The sequence below is a fragment of the Hippocampus guttulatus genome, chromosome 20 (genome assembly GCF_054856545.1).
Source record: "Hippocampus guttulatus isolate MCC_2025c chromosome 20, RoL_Hgut_1.0, whole genome shotgun sequence".
NCBI classification, from domain to species: domain Eukaryota; kingdom Metazoa; phylum Chordata; class Actinopteri; order Syngnathiformes; family Syngnathidae; genus Hippocampus; species Hippocampus guttulatus.
The window spans coordinates 9,205,553-9,227,644 of NC_141280.1; the positions used below are offsets into that span (position 1 = coordinate 9,205,553).

Consider the following 22,092-nt stretch of genomic DNA (forward strand, 5'->3'; position numbering starts at 1 on the left):
TGTGAACACCCCTTTAATTGTGGCGTTAAAAGCGCTAGCCGTGTCATTTTCTAATTTAGCTTAGCATATTGCATGGGTTCTCTGCCTTTTCTCGTCACCCCTTTGTGAGTATGATACTTGTCAGATAAGTAGCTGATTCGCTGCTTACACAGGCGAAGATTGCTGACAATATGTTTCGGCGCACAAGTAGCCAGCTGAAGCTTTTGCTAGCTAGCTGCTTCTGAGTGTAGCACAGGGCTTTTCTTGATGTCTGATTATTCCGCGGTAGGCGACGTGAGCCCACAAACCTTTTTGGTACTAGCTCGGTGGTTCATTTGCTGCAGTTTCGCTATTAAAGGCGTTTTGATGAGGCACAAAAAGCTAATTTTGCCTCACATACTGAGATGCGAAACTGCTTATTTTGAGCCTCGAGTTATAAACAGTGATTTAATGTGGTTTGTGTTGGCTTTTGGGCAGCGGTCCCCAACCCTTTGCTTTTTTTATTTTTTATTTTTGCTACATTTGAAAGTGTTGGAGTCAGCAGTAGAACCAATAAAGCATTGCGGAAACTATGGAAGTGCCTTGACTAATTTTGGATGGCTTTCGTACGAGTGTATCACATGTCTAAGCTCAAGCAGTTCAAGCAAAAACAAAAAAAAAACTTTCCCAGACACTAAGAATAAAAATAAATCAATAAATGAATAAAAATAATAACATGTCCACTTTCTCTGAGCAGCCTGGTACCGAATAACCCACAGACGGGTGGTTGTGGACCGCTGCTTTGTGGATGTTTTTCCTTCCTCCGATGTTAGAAGTCATTTTGAGATTGCAAAGTACTTGACAGAAGGAGCCCGTCACTCGCCATCCGCTAGGTCAGCAGAGGACGCTTAAAAGGAAATGAGGTTAGCTGCAGAGCACGTTGGCAAAGCCAGGCGGCCATCGACACGGATTGACAAGGCACGCCACCATCTCATTTATAATCTTCCTGGCAGACGTCTCACTCTCGCGCACATCCTCCTGAAGGCTGTGATACCGATGTGCATCACAGAGACATTTTGTTAATTTTGCCAAACAAATTTCAAGCAAGAGCAGTGGATGACCGACTCTCAAACACGTTAAAAGCTCGATGAACTTGGAGTTGGACCAAAAGTCTTCCTGCTGTCGGCGTGCCTCGCTTGACCTCATTTCAACCAGCATCAAGGATTTACATCTGCGTGTGTTTTTAGCTTTTTCCTACGGCTGAATTTGAAGAAGAACATGTATCCATCCATCCATGATCGTATCTTCAAGAGAGTCGTGTGCGTGCTGGAGCCTAACCCAGCTGTCTTCGGCAGTTGGCGGGCACACCCTGAACCGGTTGCTAGCCATTTGCAGGGCACACATAGACAAAAAGCAACCATCTGCACTCACAAGACACATGACACATGGGGACAATTTAGTACGTTCCATTAACTTACCATGCATATTTTTTGGAACGTGGGAGGAAAGCGGAGTACCCGGAAAAAGTCCACGCAGGTACGCGGAGCACATGTAAACTCCACACAGGAGCCCGTAATCGAACCCTTTCAGAAGCTTGAATGCTTAATGCACACTGTGAGTCGCTGATGTAAGGCAGACTTTCACCAGTGAGAGCTGAAAGGTGCGGATTATGAGCCATGGGACTTAACCCTGTTTTAATCATCGGAACGGTACTCTGCAGCCCATTCCAGGGGGGCGCCGCTTCAAAAACACATGAGTTAGTGTTCAGTCCACTCACGCTTATGTACTTGTTGCCGGGAGACTTAAGGCGATACAGACTTAGATGCAGTCATACGACTACGACTACACGTAGCGCTTTCAGTCAAGAGTGACTCAGCTGATAACACCTGCAGTAACTGAGACCAGCTTCAGGTCTGGCCTCACTTTACTGAATTCTTACAAGGACACTTAGCAAAGTTATAAAATTTGAGGATTCTAAAATTTGCAAACATATAATTTATATAAAGTATAAAGCTGCGGATGATTTGTTCATGATGGTTACCCCCCATAAATCCTGCAATTTCCCTCCACCCATCACAGCTTATTAATTAGAGAAGGGTGAGATGCTAAATGTCAGGAATGTTTTAATGAGGTCCTTTAGTGGCCCAGTGGCAATCCCCCGACTCCTCTCTCCATGCTTTTCACTCCGATTTATGTTTTATGTGACAAGGTTTTGATTTTTGGTTTGTTCACATAGTCACCGTGAAATTGAACGCGTTTTTGATTGTGGTTTTTCGTATGAAATAAATGCTTTTTGGTGTGAGGCCCTTTTGGAGCTGCGGTGTAAAAAAAAAAATCACGGTCTCATCAAAGTTGACACTTGTTGTCGCTCTCCTTCAGTTTGTGAAGTTTGCCAACATAGAGGAGGACACGCCGTCCTACCACCGCAGTTACGACTTCTTCGTGTCGCGCTTCAGCGAGATGTGCCACTCCGGCTATGAGGACCCCGACATCCGCACCAAGTAAATGGATCCACTGACTTGTTAACACACACACACACACACACAAGATGCTGGAAAATGAATTCAGAGATTTGTTTTAAGTACATTGTACAGGTTTGAAGATAATTACCGAAAACATACAAACACATTTGAGAATCTATAGCTATAATGTTGTTGATTTCAATTTTCTTGATTTTTTTTTTGGGGGGGGGATGTGGCTAAAATATTGTATGTAAAATGTTACACATTATGGCATTAGCTTTCATCTGCATCACTGGTTAGCTGCTGTTGCAGTTGCAAAGTGCACTTAGCTAGCTAACTAAGCCTACACCCCCAAAATGCATCAAGTAGAAGCAAGGGTGCCCAAACTTTTTGGACCGAAGATCAACTTTTCGATCAACCAACCTCCCGCGATCGACCCGTTACTGCGCACGCACATCCACACGTTTTTTCTCCTCGACACCCCCCGTGATCGATTTGGGACCAGTCCGTGATCTACCGGTCGATCGCGATCGTCGCAATGGGCACCCCTGGAGTAAATAGTCTGCTGCCTCTTCGTCAAGTGATGTGACGCCTAACAGCGTACAATGAACTGGACCGGAAATGATTGAAATAACATTCTTAACTGTTGCAAATAGACGTTGGCCGAGATCTAATCAAAATTTACCACCTCACCCTTTGATGTTGCGTGAGATTGTAAAACACTCATCGGATGATGTTTTAAGTAGCGTTCGTTTACTTTCTTAACTGTCATATCAGCATGATGATTTTAAAACACTGTTGAGATAAACTGAACTAAAAAGTAACCACTCTGGTTGTTTGACGATGCCTGCGAGACACATTTGATGACATCCCCACGTATGGCAAGGGTTTTAAATCTCAATATTTGTTTGACAATCGAAACTTGGCTTGGGAAATTTGTGGTGGGCAACAGTAACGCTTTCTTGGCTTCCCTTCCAAATCTCATATTTGCTCGCTCCCTGTGGCTCCCAGGATCCGGATGGCGGGCATCAAGGGTCTGCAAGGCGTGGTGAGGAAGACTGTGAATGACGAGCTTCAGGCTAACATCTGGGATCCTCAGCACATGGACAAGATCGTCCCGTCTCTGCTGTTCAACTTGCAGAGTAGTGAGCGCACAGAGAGGTTAGATTTGCATCATGGGCTAACAGACTTTCCTTACCTTTATTGAGCTTAGGCACAACGTTGTACAGCCGAAAAATCTATAGTCAAGCCAAGTAAAACTTTGTCAAATGCGCCATATGTGCAACATACAGCACAGATGACATTTCCTCCCTCTCAACCAGACAACAAGAGGAGGCGCTGCGGGTGCCCGCGCCGCCATCAAAAGAACAGTTAACATCAAATGACAAAATAATACAACACAACACATAAAAGACACAGACAGTCGTGCAATCTTAACCACTTCCTGCATACACTTTGTTGTTTGAAGCAGTTATAGATGAAAGAGGAGCGAATCAAAGTGTCCATTAGTGGATCAAAGATGTCATGCTGAAAATGGGCATACATCTGCTACAAGCTAAATTTGAAAGCAACAATAAGCTGTAGCGTCCATTAACGAAAAAGAGATTGGCGCTCATCTCCTGTCCCATGTAAATCTGCTTCAATTCCAAGCCGCGACTCGCAGTTCCACATACGCATCGGCGCTCTGCGCTGACGCTCCTTCTCATCGTCTGCTCCTCAAGCCATGCATCCATCCAGCCGCAGACTGTCCAACAGCACCGACCTTTCCGCTGAACAAAGCGGGGCTGTGAAAATGCTGCCCATGACAGGCGCAAAACACAATCGCCCCGGGGCTGACCAGCAACGACAGTCAAATGGCGCCGACATTCCTCCCGATCAAAATCGGTGCTGGTACACTTGTGCTGCCGAGAAGGCGCAACCACCAAGCACAGATTATTCTTCTTTGATTAATGTTGTTGCCAAAAACGCTGAAAACAATCCACATCAGGTCCACACGACGTAACAGCACCATGTGACCAAAAAAAAAAAGACAAAAACGCAAGGCTCTTGAAGAGCACTTGCCGACGGCTGCCTACTCAGGCGCTATCTTTGAGTTCATCTATGGGCACTAACGTGCCATGGTGCAATGCTGGGAATCAGTCATTTGAACAAAAGCATATTGCGGCATGTTTTGAAGATGCTGTTTTTTAGAGAGAGTTGTTATGTGCGCCCGCAGGATCGAAACTCATCATTATGGTGTCTCATACTTTTGTTTGGTTGGTTAAAAAAAAAAAGTTGCCACAGTTGTCCCATAGCGCCACTATCAGCCATCACACATTACTCAGCTTTAACCAGAAATAGTGCGCTGATCAAGAATAACAGAAGATTGGCTTGTCAGAGGGCAACGGGAAGAAAGGCACAAAGACGAAAAAGAAACGGGAGAGGTGAAAAAGATGCAGAAACGCACAGCTTGCCCCCTGTTCATCTTCGAGAGCCTTTGTGAGGTTGGCTCCCATTGCGCCTCCCTCAATTTCCCTTCACAGTCAGTTTGGCAATCGACGGGCAATAACACAGCACAAATCGGGACATTCGGCCCACGGTGTAATTACTGTTGGCTTGCAGATGGTGCTTGTTTCCTCTTAATCCCTGTGCACATGTGCAAACTGGTTGACGTCAGATTTAAAAGACAAATTATTTGTATATTTTTATTTCGGTCTCAGTGTTTGTGGTGGGCAAACACTTGAGCAGTGAGGCCTGAACATGTTTTAAGCCATACGTAAGACACTTGAGCGCAAAGCTCACTGCGAGGTTGGAAGCCACACTCCTCGCACAGCAGGAGAGATGACAGTGTGAGGCTTACGATAAATAATGTAAGTGGCGGTGGACCAACTGAGGATAGATAATAAGAGCGTCATGCAGAAATATGCCAGCCATTGTCATTTCCCATTGAGATTGATAATATTTGGCATGTTCAAATCCAATTCCAATGAAGCTCTCAACCCTTGACATCATGGAACCTTCTTTCACTCTACCGGCAATCTTTGAAGTAACATTTTAACATTCTTAATAGAATCGAGGCAGTCTATATCGAGTAAAATATTGAACATGATGATATCAGTCCATATTAGTGCTTGGACTTGGAAAAAAATGCTCCGATACCAATATAGCAATACTGCTTTACCAAGCTAGCAAATGACTTGCCGGCAGGTTGAATGGAAGCCGTGTCGGCCATGTAGTGATCAGAATAACAAACGACAACACTTTGTTCTCCTGGTGAAAACACAGTTCGCGGCGCGACAAGTAAACGGAAGTAAGCGATGGTGTGCTAAAGTATGTCTTTGCTTGTCCTGTCACGTTTGATTTGATAATTTAAGGTATTCTCAAGCAACAGGTAAGATGGCAGTCGTTTTGTTGCCTTGCTTTTGTTACTCTGAAATGTTCTATTTGGGTCAAACTTATTCTGTGTTCAAGATTTTTTTTTTCCAATGTTCGATTATAATAGACATTTTCATCACAACTCCAAGACATAGTATCGGTAGTCGATTTTGTCAAGTACTCAGAATTTAAGTATAAAAAGTGGTTTTGGTACATCCCTACATTTAAGGGTTTTTTTTTTCATGAAAATTTTACGAGCCTGTATTTTTCTTTGTCAGACTCCAGTTGTATGAGCTTTATGGTGTAAAATTGTAGAATCAACGTGTGTATGCATCAAACTAATGGTGTTTTGCTCTCTCTTCCTCTCTCACTTCTGCCCCCTTCTCCTCCTGCCTTTTTTTTTCTTCACCTGTGTTTTTCCGCCACACCCACCCGCCAGTCGGTCCCCCTCTCCGCTGCAGGCGTCGGACAAGGAGAAAGAGAGCCCGGTGGAGCTTACGGAGCGCTGCTTCAGGGAGCTGCTGGGCCGAGCCGCCTATGGAAACATTAAGAACGCGGTCACTCCTGTGCTCATGTAAGATGAACACCAAGAGTTCAATCTGCAAGATGGATCTTGTCTTTGCTCGTTACTGCAAACTCCATGGCTGCATATAATGTACTTCTTATCCCTAAGCTTCAATTTCCTTCTCATTTCCCTTCTGCTCATCTCCTTCGCTTTGATGGAGCAGCTATTTTCCATCCATCACTGTCCTTGTTTTTGTCTGCGGTCATTTTTATTCACTCTGTCCCCGCCTCACCCTTCAAGTAGCAGCTGCAGCGTTGCCAACCGCACAGCAGAAATGACCTTGCTGATGTGTGAGGGATTGCGCGGCACATCTCTTAAGTGATAATTAGACGTTTGTGTCAATCTGCGGCCAGCAAACACAGCGATGATGTCTTGGGAATGCCTTTCTAATATGAGTGAATAAGTCATGACTGAAATTTGTATTCTTTGTGTGTCCCCGAAGGCATCTCGACAATCACTCTCTTTGGCAGGGAAAAACCTTTGCTGTGCGTTGTTTTAAAATCATCATGTACTCCATTCAGGTAAGTGCGCCATTTTGTAACGATAAAAAAAAGCAAATATGACTGTTGGAATTTAATACCGAATGTTTTGATATGTTGAAATGTCGTAATTTTGTGGAACCAGCTAAAAGGATGCAGATGATGTCATTGAAGGAGCACATTAACATTTTAAATGTGTGATCCAGTGTGTGGGCGTACCACAGGGATCCTTGCTAGATCATCTTTTTCCCCCCATATACCACCTGGATAGTGCACAGCAAGAGAATTGTATTTATTTATTTATTTCCCCCTTGCTGTTTCTCTCAGTCGCAGCATTCTCACCTGGTCATCCAGCAACTTCTCGGTCATCTGGACGCCAACAGCAAGAATTCTGCCACCATCCGAGCTGGCATTGTGGAGGTTTTACTGGAGGCGGCCGCCATCGCAGCCAGCGGCTCCGTAGGTCAGAAGATTAGATCAGCACGGATCCTGGACGTATGTGGTCTGTTGGGCAATGTCTTTATACGTGCCTTGCAGGCCCCACTGTGCTGGAGGTATTCAACACGCTACTACGACAACTCCGTCTCAGCGTGGACTACGAGCTGACCGGCTCCTATGACGGCAGCACCAACATCGGCACCAAGATCATCAAAGCTCATGAGGAGAGGCAGCTGCAGGAAGCTGTTATCAGAACCATTGGTGAGTGTGTTTTTGTGCCGTAAATGCTTTAGTTGGATACATGGGACTTGTGGTTGGACCATCTCGGAGATTTTTGTGCTTTCATTCCGTTTCCTCTTGGAATGTTTGCGAAACTACACATAATGTGTTGAGATGTATTACTGCTGTCTCTCATTGTGCTTGTCAAACTTGTGTAATAGCTCGAGGATTGCGTAACTCTCCAAAGCTTCAGAAACGCTTCCTACAAAAGCAATAAAAATGACATGAGTGAAACAATTTACGTCTGTTTATTTATTCAGTAAAATCGTCTGATTCTCTTGCCCACAGAATTACATTTCAATTGCAGTTTGCTTATTATCATCCCCCACTGTCTTTTTTAGGTTCCTTTGCCAACACTTTACCGACCTACCAAAGGTCTGAAGTCATGCTCTTCATCATGGGCAAGATTCCCGTTCCCGGTGTTCATCCGTTATTACCTTCATCAGGCTCTGGGTAGGCAGCACTCCCTCAAAACACCCAGACAAAACATATTTGTCTTTTTTTTCGCCCATTTTGAAAAAAAGAAAATCTCTGGCCGACATATTGTTGAGGTTTTTTTCATCCTCTCTCAGGCCTGAGGGTACCAGGATGATTCAGGTTATGTTACTAAAGTCACTGGTACAGGTGAGTCTGCATATCAGCTTATTTCACCCAGTAAATATTTTTTAAACGGTCCCAACAACAAGGATGTATTTGTTGTTATATAAAATAGTTGGTATGTTTGCACAGGTGACTGCAGGTTACCAGACAACCAACATGCTTACAGCTCTGCCTAGCTCCTTCCTGGAGCCTTTGCTCTCTTTCTCCCTAACCGAAGACTCCGAGGTTCGGCTGCTGGTGCTTCAAATCCTCCTCAGTCTCATTGACAGGCATGACAACCGGCCCAAGTTCTCCAACATAAGGTGTGTATCTATGTGGTGCTTAAATCACCCACTCGGAGCTTGGCTTTGTTGAACTCATTAACTTCGGCGTGACTTTGCTTTGCAGCATTATCACCGACATCTCAGTGCTGAAGCTCAAAGTGGACAAGTGCTCCAGACAGGACAACTTGTTCATGAAAAAGGTAGCTGAACTGGTTGTGTTAAAAGGTAGCTGAACTGGTTGTGTTTTCTATCTCTCATTGACAGTGTGTCTTGAACGCATTCCTTCTCTCACCAGCACGGCCAGCAGCTGTATCGGCACATCTACTTGGGGTGTAAAGAGCAGAGTAGCGGCAGGCAGCACTATGAGAGTCTCTTTGCCTTGCTTGCTCTTCTCAGCGTCGAGCTTGCCAACGAAGAAGTGGTCGTTGACCTCATTCGCCTGGCTCTCGCTCTGCAGGTATTGATGGAATGAAATAGTTGATGTCGCTGGAGTTACATAGTCGTGCATGTTATCCGCAGGTTATAAAAGGTAATGGTAGTAAATACAAATAGCAAAAATGAAGGACATTAAATGGTATTAAAATAAATGTTTCGAGATCATGTATTTTCATTTAGTGATGTGTAAGATAAGCAAGAGCCGTATTTTCTGCACTATAATGCGCTTCGGATTATAAGGTGCACCTTAAAACTTTTTTTCATATAAAGGGCGCACTGTATTATAAGGCGCATTAAATAGAAGCTACAATAGTGGCTGCGGTTGTGCTACGCATCCACTCAATGGCGCTACGCTAAAGGAAATACAATACAATACAGCTTTCTTTATATCGAGCCTTCACAATGAGAACTGGTCACAAACACGGACAGGAAACAAATACAAATGACATTCCAGAACAATAAATGAAAGACAAAAGTGATGAGGACAATTTATTCAACAAAAAGGCACACACACTTTGTGGGCTCACATCCACAAGGGGCTAAATATCCTTAGAGGTCTTGCTTGTCTTCTTCCTTTGTTTCGTCAGTATTTAATGATGCTTTTGGTACTATCTTCATTTCCTAATGCCTGCGCAGAGGTTATAATCGGCTCCTGCTAAAAATCACCACTAGATGGCATAGGAACACTAACAGAGAAACAACTCACTGGGGAATATAAAGAGACTACAACGGCATATATAAGGTGCATCGGATTATAGGGCACACTGTCGGCTTTTGGGAAACTTGAATGCTTTTAAGTGCGCCTTTATAGTGCGGAAAACTGTAATGAAGTGAAATTTGTTATTTTTCTGCTGATCTCTTATGGCACAGTAATGTGCCACGGCACGGTGTTTGTGAATCACTTTAAACTACCAAAGAATTCTGATGTTTTTAAAATGTGAAGTAATGTGGGGATTCCACAGGGATCATTACCAAATCATTTCCCCCCCCCGCCAAAACCGTATGTAGGACCTGGCTCTGTCCACTGATGAGGGGCTACCGGTTTATAACCGCTGTGCAGTCAATGCGCTTGCTGCAGCCTACCTCAACCTCATCTGCCAGCTTACCACTGTCCCTACCTTCTGCCAGCACATACACGAGGTCAGTTACACTTCTGTGCAAGCACCATGTTCCTTGTTCCACGTATTGATATCTTCCTCAGGTGATCGAAGTGAGACAGAAAGAAAGTCCTTACCTGTTACCCGAGGATATCTTTATTGATCTGCCCAGGTACGTCCAGACCAAATTTGATCCCACACACTTACGTTACATTTCCTGTGACATCTCTCCTCACCTTTCGTAGACTCCCCACCTCGCTCGACAAGCTAGAAAGCAACATGCTCTTCCTCCAGTCCAAGATCACGGAAGTCCTCGGAGGCAGCGGTTACAACACGGAGCGACTTGCAACCCCCTACGTCCCCCAGTATACTGGTAAGAATAAGAAGACATGTTCTTAAAGGAGCCATGATATGCATTTTTTTTCACAATTTAAAACATTTCCCAGTTGTCCGAATAACCTGTGCGACATTCTAGCTCAGGGGTGCCCATTACGTCGATCCTGATCTACCGGTAGATCTCAGAGAGGTCCCAAGTAGATCCGAAGAGTGTTGAGGAGAAAAAAAACAAACAACCATTTGTGTGTCTTTGTACATGTTAGTAACATATTTTTTTGTGTTAATGTACACTGCACCCTAACCCTAATCATCTTATCAGTCTCATTTTCACCAAAAAAATATTAAAAAAATAAAATAAAGCAGGTAAATCTTGAATTTACGGTGGCTTGTGATTACGTCACTGGAAGTTGTTAGCGCTCAGCAGTCTGCAATTGCAGCTTTTGATCAGAGCTGTTGCGCTCTATCTTTTATCGTCATTATTCTCATTCAGAGTTTGCTTCGTGTACAATTCACCGAGGGCACGGGCAAAGAATAGGAATCTAGGAGGGTCCAGGGAAGCACTTTAAAACGGTACGTGTGAGCTACGATAGTTAACAGGCTGCAAAAGTGCGTCGCATGCCTCAGTTTCAGGCTGTTTCTCATCATGGCGTGCGTGCGTGTGTGTGCGCGTGTGTGTGTGTGTGTGCGCGCGCGTGCGTGTGCCGGTAAGGGTAGATCCCGGGAGGTTAGTTGATCGAAAAGTAGATCTTCGATCCGAAAAGTTTGGGCACCCCTGTTCTAGCAGATCATGTCGTGGACTGACAATCTTGGTGTGGGTGTGGTTATTATGCTAATTAGACCCACTGTTAGCTAATCTTTTTCAGAAAGAAGAGAACAAAAGATTAATTTCATATTTAATGTACGCATTATCAAACCAGGAAGCAAATAATTTGTGTACAAGCCATTTTTCTTAATGTATCTTCTGTGAATGCCATTATTACGTTGCCGGTGTACCTATTTGTTAAGATGAGGATCGCCTTTCAAAGAGAAAGAGCATCGGGGAGACAATCTCACTTCAGGTTGAAGTGGAGTCCCGGAACAGTCCAGTAAAAGAGGAGGTAAGAGCCAAAAATCCCTTTAAATGCATTGCAGCCACTCACCCGATGACTGTGAACCTTCTGTTCTTGCAGCGAAGTCCCGCTGAAGAGATCACCTTCGAAACGTTGAAAAACGCCATTGGTATGTCCACGCTCTCATTCGACAGTGCATTTCAATTTCGCAAGCCTCCCGGCGTAAATTTGTAAAAATTAAACATCTCAATGAACGTGCAGACCGCCACAGATGATCCGTATTGAATTTGGCAAGCGGTTGGCTGGATTTGTTCAGTTTATTGTGCTTGAAAGAAAACAAACATCTGTTACTCATTCAAATTTTGTAAGGCTACAGTGGCTGCTCCAATGTCATCAGGAGTGGTTATTGCGTGACCATGCCATGGTTAATCTAATTTTCATCGAGGATTGTCTTGGATTTGCCTGGCATGGAGTAGGGATTTTCAAACTGGAGTTTGTTTCGGGCTTCCACTGGGTTAACTCGCATGTGTTCTGGTGATACATGGTTCATTTGACTACGTTTGAGTTCAATTTGCATCTTGATCTTCAACAATTTGGGAAACCGTGCTCTACTCTCCCTTCCAAAAGCAGTGGTGAACCCAATTCCTTTCTTTATTCTCTCTGTGGACTGAAACTATGTGGGTCTGACATCTGAAGATGAATATGGGACAAAGAATCAAGAGTATAACTTTTATGACCAGGTACTTGACAGTGCATCTGGATCTGATATCAGAACTTACATAGGCACCTTTTTTTGTCCAAACCTCCTCATTCATCATGTGCACAAAGATCCTGCCAAAATGACAAAGGAGTTTGTCAGAGGCAAGATGGGGTGTTATTCTGGCTCAGTCACTCTCTTCTGATCTAAATCTTATAGAGCCAGCGGCGTCAAATTATTTTATTTTGTGGTCCAACGTGCACACCTTTCCATTTTCTGATCCGCTTTATCCCCACAAGGGTCGCGGGGCATGCTGGTGCCTATCCCAGCTGTCTTTGGGCAATACTGCTGCGCATATACGTCAAAATTATATTTACTGTCAAAAACCAGTGGCGTTCCACAAGGCTCAGTAGTTAGTCCGTATATTTTTACAGTATACCCTTCATTAATGTGAAGGAATTCAGGGCCGACCCTCCCAGTTATAATGCATACTTGGCATCTATAGTCATCAATGTCATGCTAATGGTGTTCCACAAGGCTCAATACCAGGTCCATCCATCCTTCCATCCATTTTCCGATCCCCTTATCCTCACAAGGGTCGCGGGGGGTGCTGGAGCCTATCCCAGCTGTCTTCGGCAGTAGGCGAAGGAACACCTGGAACCAGTTGCCTGCCAATCGCAGGGCACACAGAGACGAACAACCATTCGCGCTCACACTCACATCTAGGGACAATTTAGAGTGTTCAATCAGCCTGGCATGCAAACTCTACACAGAACATGCAAACTCTACACAGGAAGGCCGGAACCAGGATCGAACGCACGACCTATGAGATCGACGTGCTCAACACTGGATCACCGGACCGCCGTGCACACATTCATAAAGTCTTATTTTACTCTAATGCATCTCTTTAGCGCACCTAAATGTTAAAATACTAGCTATGTTTAGTAGCAGATCCACATGGATCTGCCTGCAAACTAAAAGATGAAATGCATCTTTTGATGCCAAACCCATATGTTTTGAATCTACTGGAGAAAATAAATGAATTGGCCCCGCTGTTCCATTTATTGAATTCACCACAAAAGTCATAACACTCATTGAACTCTTACGACAGCAAACACTTGGGCCGGCCCATATGGCAGCAGTCATGTCTTGCTGTAATAAGGCAAATAACTCAATGTAAATGCCTCTTTCATGGAACTGTGAGAGACGCTGGTTCATCCAAACAATCTCGTGCTGGGTGGATAACCGAAGGCTTAGCAGCGCATTTGCAATTCTAACAAAAACTGCAGTTTGTTTTTAAAGATAGACTGTTCAGAAAATGGATGGATGGATGAGGGTCATTTTGTACTTGACAGAAAAAGTCGAGTGTTTAAGATTAAAAATGTGCACGGATGAATAGTCATGGGGAGTGATGGTGGTTTTAAGTTTTGCTCGTTGAATAAAAAGTTTTGACATCAATGTATAGGTGTGTTTTAATATTTTAATATCCATCAGAATAATTGTGAATATTATTTTTCCCTTTGTTGCGCCCTACCTAACCTGATGGATTCTTGTCTTGTTTCCGTCCCCCCGCCTCCCGCAGTGGACAGCGTGGGCATGGAGGAGCAGGAGAGGGAGCGGAGGAGGCAAGTGGTGGAAAAGTTCCAGAAAGCTCCCTTTGAGGAGATCGCTGCCCACTGCGGTGCTCGGGTACAACAAAGACAATCATTCTATTTTACACACGTCTTTTTATTATTATTATTTTTCCTCCCAGCAGTTTGTCTCACACCTTGTTTTTCCGAAACTCTTTTGTCTTGATCAGGCCACACTGCTGCAGAGCAAACTCAACCAGATCTTTGAGATTACAATCAGGTAAGCGACACAGATGGTTTGTGTTAATCATTTTCCAAGATGATGATTACAATGACGATCTCTTCTCAGGCCCCCGCCGAGCCCGTCCGGGACCATATCGTCCGGCTACGGCCAGAGCCAGACTCGCTCAGTGCCCATCTACGAGATGAAGTTTCCCGACCTTTGTGTGTATTGAGACAGCAAGGTTACCGAACTTTTCTTTGTGTCCTGTCAAACGGCAACGACCGCGGATGTTTTTTCCCCCAGGGAGAGGCGAAAAAAAATGCAGCTGCTGCAAGCCAAAAACTTAAAGCCACATTTTCCTCTAGCCTGCCATGTAGGAATGTTTCGGACAATCTTTTCCGTCTTCTGCACTGATTGTGTTTTCGCCTTTTTTTTTTCTTAGTGCTAGCCAATACTGATTTCCGTCATTCCGCACGGCCATTGTTTTACCCTTATTTATTTTTCAAGAATTCCTTTTTAACAGTAGGATAATAAGTCTCTCTCCAACTCATCACGAGGAAAGCCGCCCCCCACCCCCGTATTAACGTGTACATACAGAGAACTATATAAATCTTTAGGCTCATGTAGTCAAGAGGTATGTGCACATGTGTGTGTGTGTGTGTCTCTCTCTCTCTCTCTCTCTCTCTCTCTCTCTCTCTCTCTCTCTCTATATATATACATATATATATTGTTTTGTTTAGGAACTCACATCTTAACTGATGCTCGTCGTCGCTTAATTAACTCATTCAGTACCAGCCAATTCTGGACCAAGTCTGAAAAGACGTTTAAAAACGTCTTTGGGAGTGAATGAGTTAATTAAAATATCTAATGGCCGCCCCTCTAAATCTGAAAATCCGAAATGGTAATATGATGAACAGGCCCCCGTCCGTCCGTCTCTGCTCTGGTTTTCTTGGGAGTGGAGCTTTGTTTCATCCTGACTCACGATGCACGGGTGGACGCCTCCAAGCTGTGGCGTCTTACCAACTCGAAGCCATCTCCAGTGTGTGCACAAACTACAAGTTGCAGATAATTAAAAGCAAAAAAAAAAAAAAAAGATGATAAAAATAAGTACTCGGTCAGTCGTGGCACCTGTGCGTATTTTGATAGAGGCTGGAAGGTTTTAGTCTGAACTAACAGCTATAGAGCTGAAAAAGGGGACTGAGGGGAGGAAGCAGCCCAAAACAAACAAGAACGAAACCAACAATCCCTGTTGTGGTGCTCCAAGACAGTGGAAGGTTTTAGTCTGGCCAAGTCAATCCCTCCAGAGTTCAACCCTCGAGAGGAGACCTTTTACCCCCGACAAAGAGGAGACTAAAGTGAATCCCCGGCTCAAAACGGACATCAACTGGCTGCCTGAAAAATAATCACAAAAGAAAAACAAAGCACACTCTCGGCCGGCCAACTGTCAGTAGCTAAGTGGATGTGTGTGTGTGTGTGTGTGTGTGTGTGTGTGCGTGTGTGTGTGTGTGCGTGTGTGTGTGTGTGTGTGCGTGCGTGTGTATGTGTGTGCGTGTGCGCGTGTGTGTGTGTGAGAGAACCAACAATCGTGGTGGTGCTGTGACGGTCCATTTCTGATCTGCTGCTTCCATGAATTCAGTTGCTTTGATCTGCTTTGTCTCCGAATGTCATCGGTAAAACGCTCCCGCCACGTCATGTTTGTGTCCGTCCCGCGTGGTTATTTTCCTTGTCTCTATTGCCCAGATCCCGAGATCAAACTCTCCCTCGTTTGCGCTCGTTTCTTGTGAATCTTTGATCGTTCCAAGTTGTCTATGAAGCGTCTCGGAGTGACGCTTGAAAAGACGCGACTCCCCCTTAGTGTCACCACTCCACCTTACGTGTCGTGTCATCCCCCTGTCTAGTTATGGATAGTTTTGTTTACAACGTAGTGCTCGTGTAGTTCCAAGACTCATTTTGTGAACTTTGCACTTTAAAAACTGGAGAACCTAGTGACGAAGGCAGCTTTATTTTTGAGAGGGGGGGGTGGGGGTTGGAATGAAAACATGCCTTCGCGATTGGTCTGTCCTACCTGATGTTGCATGCTCCTGTGATGTTAGCTATCCAATAAAAATTGCCAGTCGACGACTGTGATGCTTCGGATTCTTTCACCCCCCCCCCCCACCCCCCACCCCACCCTTCTTCACACAGACTCGGCATCAGGAGGCGAAAAGAAATTTAATGTGGGGTGTTTCAGTGTCAAACTTACGCCCCCTCCCCCGCAAAAAAAATAAAATCCACTCAACTTGTACTGCATAAAAGACCGCAGGCAGTTAAAGCATTTTATCTCCTCACAAACTGCAAACACAAATAATGTGAGCACAAAAAAAAGCACGGCTGTATCTAAAGTATTGTCCATCCTCCTTTTTTCTTCTGCGGTGTTTATTGGCGGTTGGCAGATCAGGTTAATGGCGCATCACCTCCACCAACTGGTGTTATTCTGCAACTACAAGGAAACTTGCCTGTGGGCTTCGAATTTGACGCCCGGGGCTTTAACGATTACATTCAAGGCATTTGCAACCAGGAATAACAAAAGCACTCGGATGTTACTTCAGCTAAACTGTCCTGAAACATGCTAACAACAAAAAAAATTGGTAGGTATTGATAGCAACATGCAAAAGCCGAGCCTGCTCAAACTCAGCCCACTATCCTCTCTATGTCTTTCAGTAGAATGTCCCTGAAGATGTCGGCCAGCACTTCCTGAGGATTATTGACATTGGTCTTCTCCATGTCGGCGTTCTGCGGACTCCCCCTTTGTAAGTGGGTCTTTCTCCCCTGGGGCCTCGCCGCCATCTGACTAGGGTCCTCCTTGCTGTTCAGATGACTGCGAGCCTGAGGGTGGAGAATAGCCTGCGGGGAACCGCCGATGTCCGTCAGGAAGGCAAAGATCTTGACCGGTTTGTGTTTACGGGCGACGGGTTTGTTCCATCGGAAGTGCTCGATCACGTAGGGGCTTCTCTTGGAGCCTTTGTGTCCCAGCTTGGGTCCGGGTGTCACGTTCCGGTGGGGTTTACCCCAGCGGAAGTGCTCGATGGAGTAGCCCCTTTTGGCGTCGCGAGACCCCGGTCTGCGTTCCTGTGTCTTGTTCTTGTAGGGTTTGCTCCAGCGGAAATGCTCCATCAGGTAGGAGCGCCGCTTGTCGGTTTTCGCTCTGACGACCGACTCGGACGCGTTGACTTTGGGGAGTTTGTTTTCCTCGCTGGTGTTAAAGGTCACCGCACCGAGAGCCGTACGCTCCGTCTGGCTCGCTGATTTGCAGAGTCCCAGGCAGACCTCAATGGAAGGAATCACAAAAATGACAAGACAAGATTTAAGAAGGATTCCATTCAATATATATTTTATTCCTTGAGGTTAGAATTTGGCAATCTGAGAAAACAAACTCGACAAAATTATTTGTCTCTTGCTGCCTCTGCGTGTTTTACTACCCTAAGTTGCCAAAAACAGTGACAAGAAGAGCCAAAAAAAACATTGGGCCTCAAAATGAGATCAGCGAGGAGATTTGAAGTCAAGAGAGGTGGCCCCAAAAATCAAAAGCAGAAATTTGGCCATTAAATTTATCGTGTCAGAGTTGGAGGCAAGGCAACACAATTTTAAGCCTATTCACAGGAGTGTCTGAAAACAAAAACGGATCTGAGCCTTTATCACAGAGGCTGACCATGCAACCAATACAAAGTGCTTTGTCATCCATCACAGGTACGTATTATGAGTATTTTTTTGTTCCTTAATATCTCAAGTCATTAGCAAATTCTCGTTTTTCAATTATTAGCGTTAAAGGCTTTAGAAATTAATGTCGTGTGCATTTTAACTTTTTTTTTTTTTAAGCTGAGCCTGATTCAAATTGCATTCGTGCGTACAGTCAGGGAAGGTTCCCAAAATGGAGAAAATAAATTGAAGTGGTCTTGATGAATCTCAGTTTTGTGTTTGTGACTCACCAATCGCCTCCCTTTGTTGATCTTTTGGCAGATGGAGCACTCGGACCCGAACGCCGGAATGGACAAGAACGCCACCAGCACCACCGACAACCAACATGGACACTCCATCCTTTGATCTCTGCTGTGCGGCTGCTCAGCTTCAAAAGGAAAAGCAAAATGTGAACGCTTACAATTAGCCATTTTTGGTTTGTTTGTTCGTTCCCGTTCAGGTTTGGCAAAATTGTCTACATTTGTATCTGTAAATATGTTTCTGCTGATATATGTAAAAACACTCCAACGAGAATCAACGGGGTGACGGTGTTTGCGGGCAAGCCCAGTCCTAGAATTTGACAAACGGTGCACGTTATTCTTGATTCCATGCCCATTTCAGTTATGCTTCGTTCAAAGAACCTTTGAACTCCGACTTCAGAGGCTTATGTCAAATATTCTGTGGGAGCCAAACTTGAGCAGGGTAAGAAATCGGTCGTTCCCTCGCCTGCTGTCATCTTGCCATCATTATCACGATAAAATAAGAATTATTGTGCTACAACATTTTGATGTTATAGGTTAGGCTTATGCTAAAAGAAAGACACATAATAAATATGAAGGACATCCACGAGTATATGTATACATAACAAAAAATAAATAAAATACACCTATATATTTAAAAAAAAACTAAATAAAGCATACTGACTGACCCAAATGAAGCAGAAGTGTTTTTATTTTATTTTATTTTTTCAAAATTCCTAATCGTAATAATCATTTGATTTCATGTTCAGCTTTTCAGATTTCATGTTCGTTTCATGAAAGCACTCGCAAGGAGCCTAGTTCGGACACTTCACACAAGAACTAACCGCGTGGTGAACAGTCAGATTGACAGACTGCAAATCCTGACCTCATCACTTATAAGGCCCCGCCCCTTCAAGGCACGTCAACATCCACATGCACCGACAGATGAACGACCTTTCATTCAATTTCACAGTGGCAAAATTGAGTTCGTATAAAAGTAAATCATGAAAGCAGAGACATTCACTGATATTAACAGTGAGCAAGGCAAAGAAGAGGCTACAAGTTCTCACTGGGGTTAGAGTCAGGGGATGGAGGAGATGATTTTTTTTTCTCTATCATCTCTATTGCCATTCCTGGGGAGATGATTTTAAGGCCTCCTTTAACCCCAAAATATTTTTAATGATAGTCCAGTCCAGAATCCCACTTCCATCTCACTGGTGCCCACATGCAAGGTATTTTTTTGGCCACGTCAACAGCATCCCTTTTTATGCCAACCCCCCCCCCCCCCCCCCCGTCCAACCTTATAATGTTTATTATTAGTGTGCTCCTCGGAGTGTGCCCGACTTGGCTTCTAAACAGGATTGCGTAACTCTTTCATTGAACCTGTAACCTGATAAGATATCCACTGTAGGAACCGCTGTGCCTGAAAGTGTTAATATTGTAAAGTTTAAAAAAAAAAAGTTGGCAGGGTTTTTTTTCTCTTAAAGGTTTATCTAGGAAAAAAAAGTTCTTGTATTTTGGGTAAAAAAAAAAGGTGTAAGATGTTACGAGTATATAGTTGTAAAAGACTTGCGTTGAGGAGAAAATATTCTGAACATTTTCACGAGACTCCATTTTGTGAAGCTCTAAAGAAAAAAAGAAACTAACAATGTTGCAATTGTAACCCTCAAAGAAGTGAAGAGAGATATTATGAGGGTGACAGATTCAGATTGACCCCAGAACATTTCTATTCATAGTACATGACTTCCTCTAAGAGTCGAAACTCAATGTTGATCAGAATTTCTGTTTGATTCATTGATTTTGTTCATCTACGACGCTACAAAAATCCCGCAAGCCTGACGTCAAATTTTCAAGACTGACCTCATATTTTTTCAGTTTTAGTAGGATATTGCGGATAGATTACGCAACTGCTTCAGGTCTTTCTCTCCCCAACCCCCCCACGTTTGCAAATTGTTGCATTTATTTGCTCTTCGTTCACCACATTTTTTTTAACTTTCATAGCCGTAAGGCACGTTAAGCAACATCGGATTCCTCTCACTCATCCCTGCTAAAAAAAAAAAATTTAAAAAGCATAAATGTACTTACCTTTTCCGTACTGGAGGTTGTCCTCTTGTGTTCAATCTCTATTTGCTGTCGTTTTTTTTGTTGGTTTTTTTTCGAACCTTCTACAACTTTTTCTTTGTTTTTTTGTGCGACTCTTAGCCTGTTCCTCGCAGCTGCTGTCAGCTCAGAGGCTCTCTGCTCTCAGCTCTTTTTATAGAGCGCCTCAAGGCCTCGGGGTGTGTGAAAGATGTGAGGGATCTCCCACTCGGCGTAGGCGGGGAAACAATGCATCATTTTGTGTGTGTGTGTGTGTGTGCGTATGCGCGCGCGTGGGTGCGTGTTTCTGTGCCTTAGCCTACGTCGTTTTTTTTTTTTTAAATCAGTGTGACACCACCTTGACACTTGACCCGCAGCATCTTGCCATGATTGCCCTTCACACTAAAGAAATGTAATGTTCCGAAGACTGAATGGGAATATTATAAGTTAAAAAAAAATGCTATGAAAGTAAAATTGATAAAGGTAGACTTTATATATCCACTAATATATACATCCTGTGCCATTTTCTTTGGTGTACCATGAGATTTTTGTCATTTTAAATGTGTCTTTGCTCATTAAATGTTGGGCAATACTGCTGCGCATATAGTCAAAATTGTAGTTACCGTCAAAAAACACTGGCGTTCCACAAGGCTCAGTAGTCACTCCACACATTTTTACAGTATACTCTACATTAATGTGAAGGAATTCAGGGCCAACCCTCCCAGTTATAATGCATACTTGGCGTCTATAGTCATCAATGGCATGCTAATGGTGTTCCACAAGGCTCAATACTAGGTCCATCCTTCCATCCATTTTCCGATCCGCTTATCCTCACAAGGGTTGCGGGGGGTGCTGGAGCCTATCCCAGCCATCATCAGGCAGTAGGCGGGGGACACCCTGAACCGGTTGCCAGCCAATCGCAGGGCACACACATACGAACAACCATCTGCGCTCACACTCACACCTTGGGACAATTTAGAGTGTTCAATCAGCCTCCCATGTATGTTTTTGGAATGTGGGAGGAAACCAGAGTTTCCGGAGAAAACCCACGCAGGCCCGGGGAGAACATGCAAACTCCCCACAGGGAGGCCGGAGCTGGAATTGAACCCGATACCTCTGCACTGTGAGGTCGACGCGCTAACCACTGGCCCACCGGGCCGCCCCGATACACTGTCAAAATTATTTGGCACACCAGTCAGACTGCTGCATAAGCTACACTGATACAGGGGGCTCCTCGGTTTGCAACAGTACCGACATACAACATTTCAAGGTTCCAAAACTCATACAGTTAACCAATTTGCACAACAAAAAAACGTGGTCATGCATAGTTAAAGCCGTACTTTCTATTTTTATGGCCTACAGGTATATTATTGTTTTTTTTTTTTTTTAATTTGAATGTCAATGTTACCCCTGCGTTAGTGTAGGTTAGTGATCGATTGCGGCGCATTCCGCGATGTCGTGACAAAACCACATGTTACCAGTCGACATTATGCTCGTAACGTTGCACCTGTTTTGGTTCCAATATTGTGACTCAGCTGCGATTGGTTCAGTGTACCCCATCTCGCCCAAAGTCAGCTGGGATCGGCTCCAGCTCACCCGTGAATCAAATGAAGACAAGCGCTGTAGAAAATGGATGTTTGTTTGGCCTTAATCCTCGTAATGTTCCTCTTCCAGAACGATGACTTTAATCGCGTCATTATTTTTGTTTTCTTTGCAGAGTGGACATCGAATTCCTTTGCAGAAAATCCCTTCACTGAAACACAATAAGTAATATATTTGTTCTGCTCCAGTTGCTTAGACCACAAAAATCACATCTTAAGTACATATTTTTCTTTTTGACAATACTAATTCTATCCGGATTGCTGGCTCTTGAAGCCAGAATGCTACATGTGAGATTTTTACAATGAATGTCAGCTGTATTGTTTTATTAAAACTTTAAATGTTAAAAACGTTATTTATATCATATGTACGGTATATTACTTCACCCATGAAGGAAAACAAAACACCCCTATCTCACCGCTGTAGTGTTTCTTACACAGTTTCAGTACTTTCGTTTTTTTTAGGGGGGGTTGCCACAATTTGCATAAGCACCAGTGGGACGACTCATTCCAAGTCACGACATGTCATTGTGAGACACGGCGAAGCAATCACACCCTATGACCCCATGTTGTTGATAACCAAACTGTTTCTCGCTTTATCATCAAGGAAACCGATTAGCGGTGGAACATTGTCTTCTGGAGAACATGCTGTTCAC

The 22,092-nt window shown here is 44.0% G+C and overlaps 2 protein-coding genes and 1 long non-coding RNA gene across 4 annotated transcripts in view; 2 read left to right on the top strand and 1 right to left on the bottom strand.

Moving 5' to 3' along the window:
- The window catches only part of LOC147187937 (protein EFR3 homolog B-like), a 28,332-nt gene extending 12,408 nt beyond the window's left edge, over nt 1-15,924 (top strand). For both annotated transcript variants that reach the window (XM_086100149.1, XM_086100148.1), the window contains exons 5-23: nt 2,338-2,459; nt 3,432-3,581; nt 6,214-6,348; nt 6,782-6,860; nt 7,146-7,281; nt 7,356-7,517; nt 7,877-7,988; nt 8,108-8,159; nt 8,265-8,437; nt 8,523-8,598; nt 8,694-8,855; nt 9,842-9,973; nt 10,035-10,102; nt 10,176-10,303; nt 11,272-11,363; nt 11,436-11,484; nt 13,595-13,701; nt 13,814-13,863; nt 13,933-15,924. In XM_086100149.1, the coding sequence (XP_085956275.1) occupies nt 2,338-2,459; nt 3,432-3,581; nt 6,214-6,348; nt 6,782-6,860; nt 7,146-7,281; nt 7,356-7,517; nt 7,877-7,988; nt 8,108-8,159; nt 8,265-8,437; nt 8,523-8,598; nt 8,694-8,855; nt 9,842-9,973; nt 10,035-10,102; nt 10,176-10,303; nt 11,272-11,363; nt 11,436-11,484; nt 13,595-13,701; nt 13,814-13,863; nt 13,933-14,038 (2,091 nt within the window). In that variant the 3' untranslated portion in view covers nt 14,039-15,924. The remainder of the gene's footprint in view (nt 1-2,337; nt 2,460-3,431; nt 3,582-6,213; nt 6,349-6,781; nt 6,861-7,145; nt 7,282-7,355; nt 7,518-7,876; nt 7,989-8,107; nt 8,160-8,264; nt 8,438-8,522; nt 8,599-8,693; nt 8,856-9,841; nt 9,974-10,034; nt 10,103-10,175; nt 10,304-11,271; nt 11,364-11,435; nt 11,485-13,594; nt 13,702-13,813; nt 13,864-13,932) is intronic.
- A 552-nt stretch (nt 15,925-16,476) lies between these two features.
- LOC147187938 (uncharacterized) lies at nt 16,477-17,884 on the bottom strand. The gene is made up of 2 exons (XM_086100150.1): nt 17,772-17,884; nt 16,477-17,112 (listed from the first exon to the last, which is right to left on the bottom strand). The coding sequence occupies exons 1-2, from the start codon at nt 17,877-17,879 to the stop codon at nt 16,477-16,479; spliced, it is 744 nt and encodes a 247-aa protein (XP_085956276.1). The 5' UTR covers nt 17,880-17,884.
- Nucleotides 16,482-18,457, top strand: LOC147187939 (uncharacterized). The gene is made up of 2 exons (XR_015097643.1): nt 16,482-16,595; nt 16,660-18,457. It is a non-coding gene; the product is annotated as an uncharacterized LOC147187939 (long non-coding RNA).
- The last annotated feature ends 3,635 nt before the right edge of the window (nt 18,458-22,092 follow it).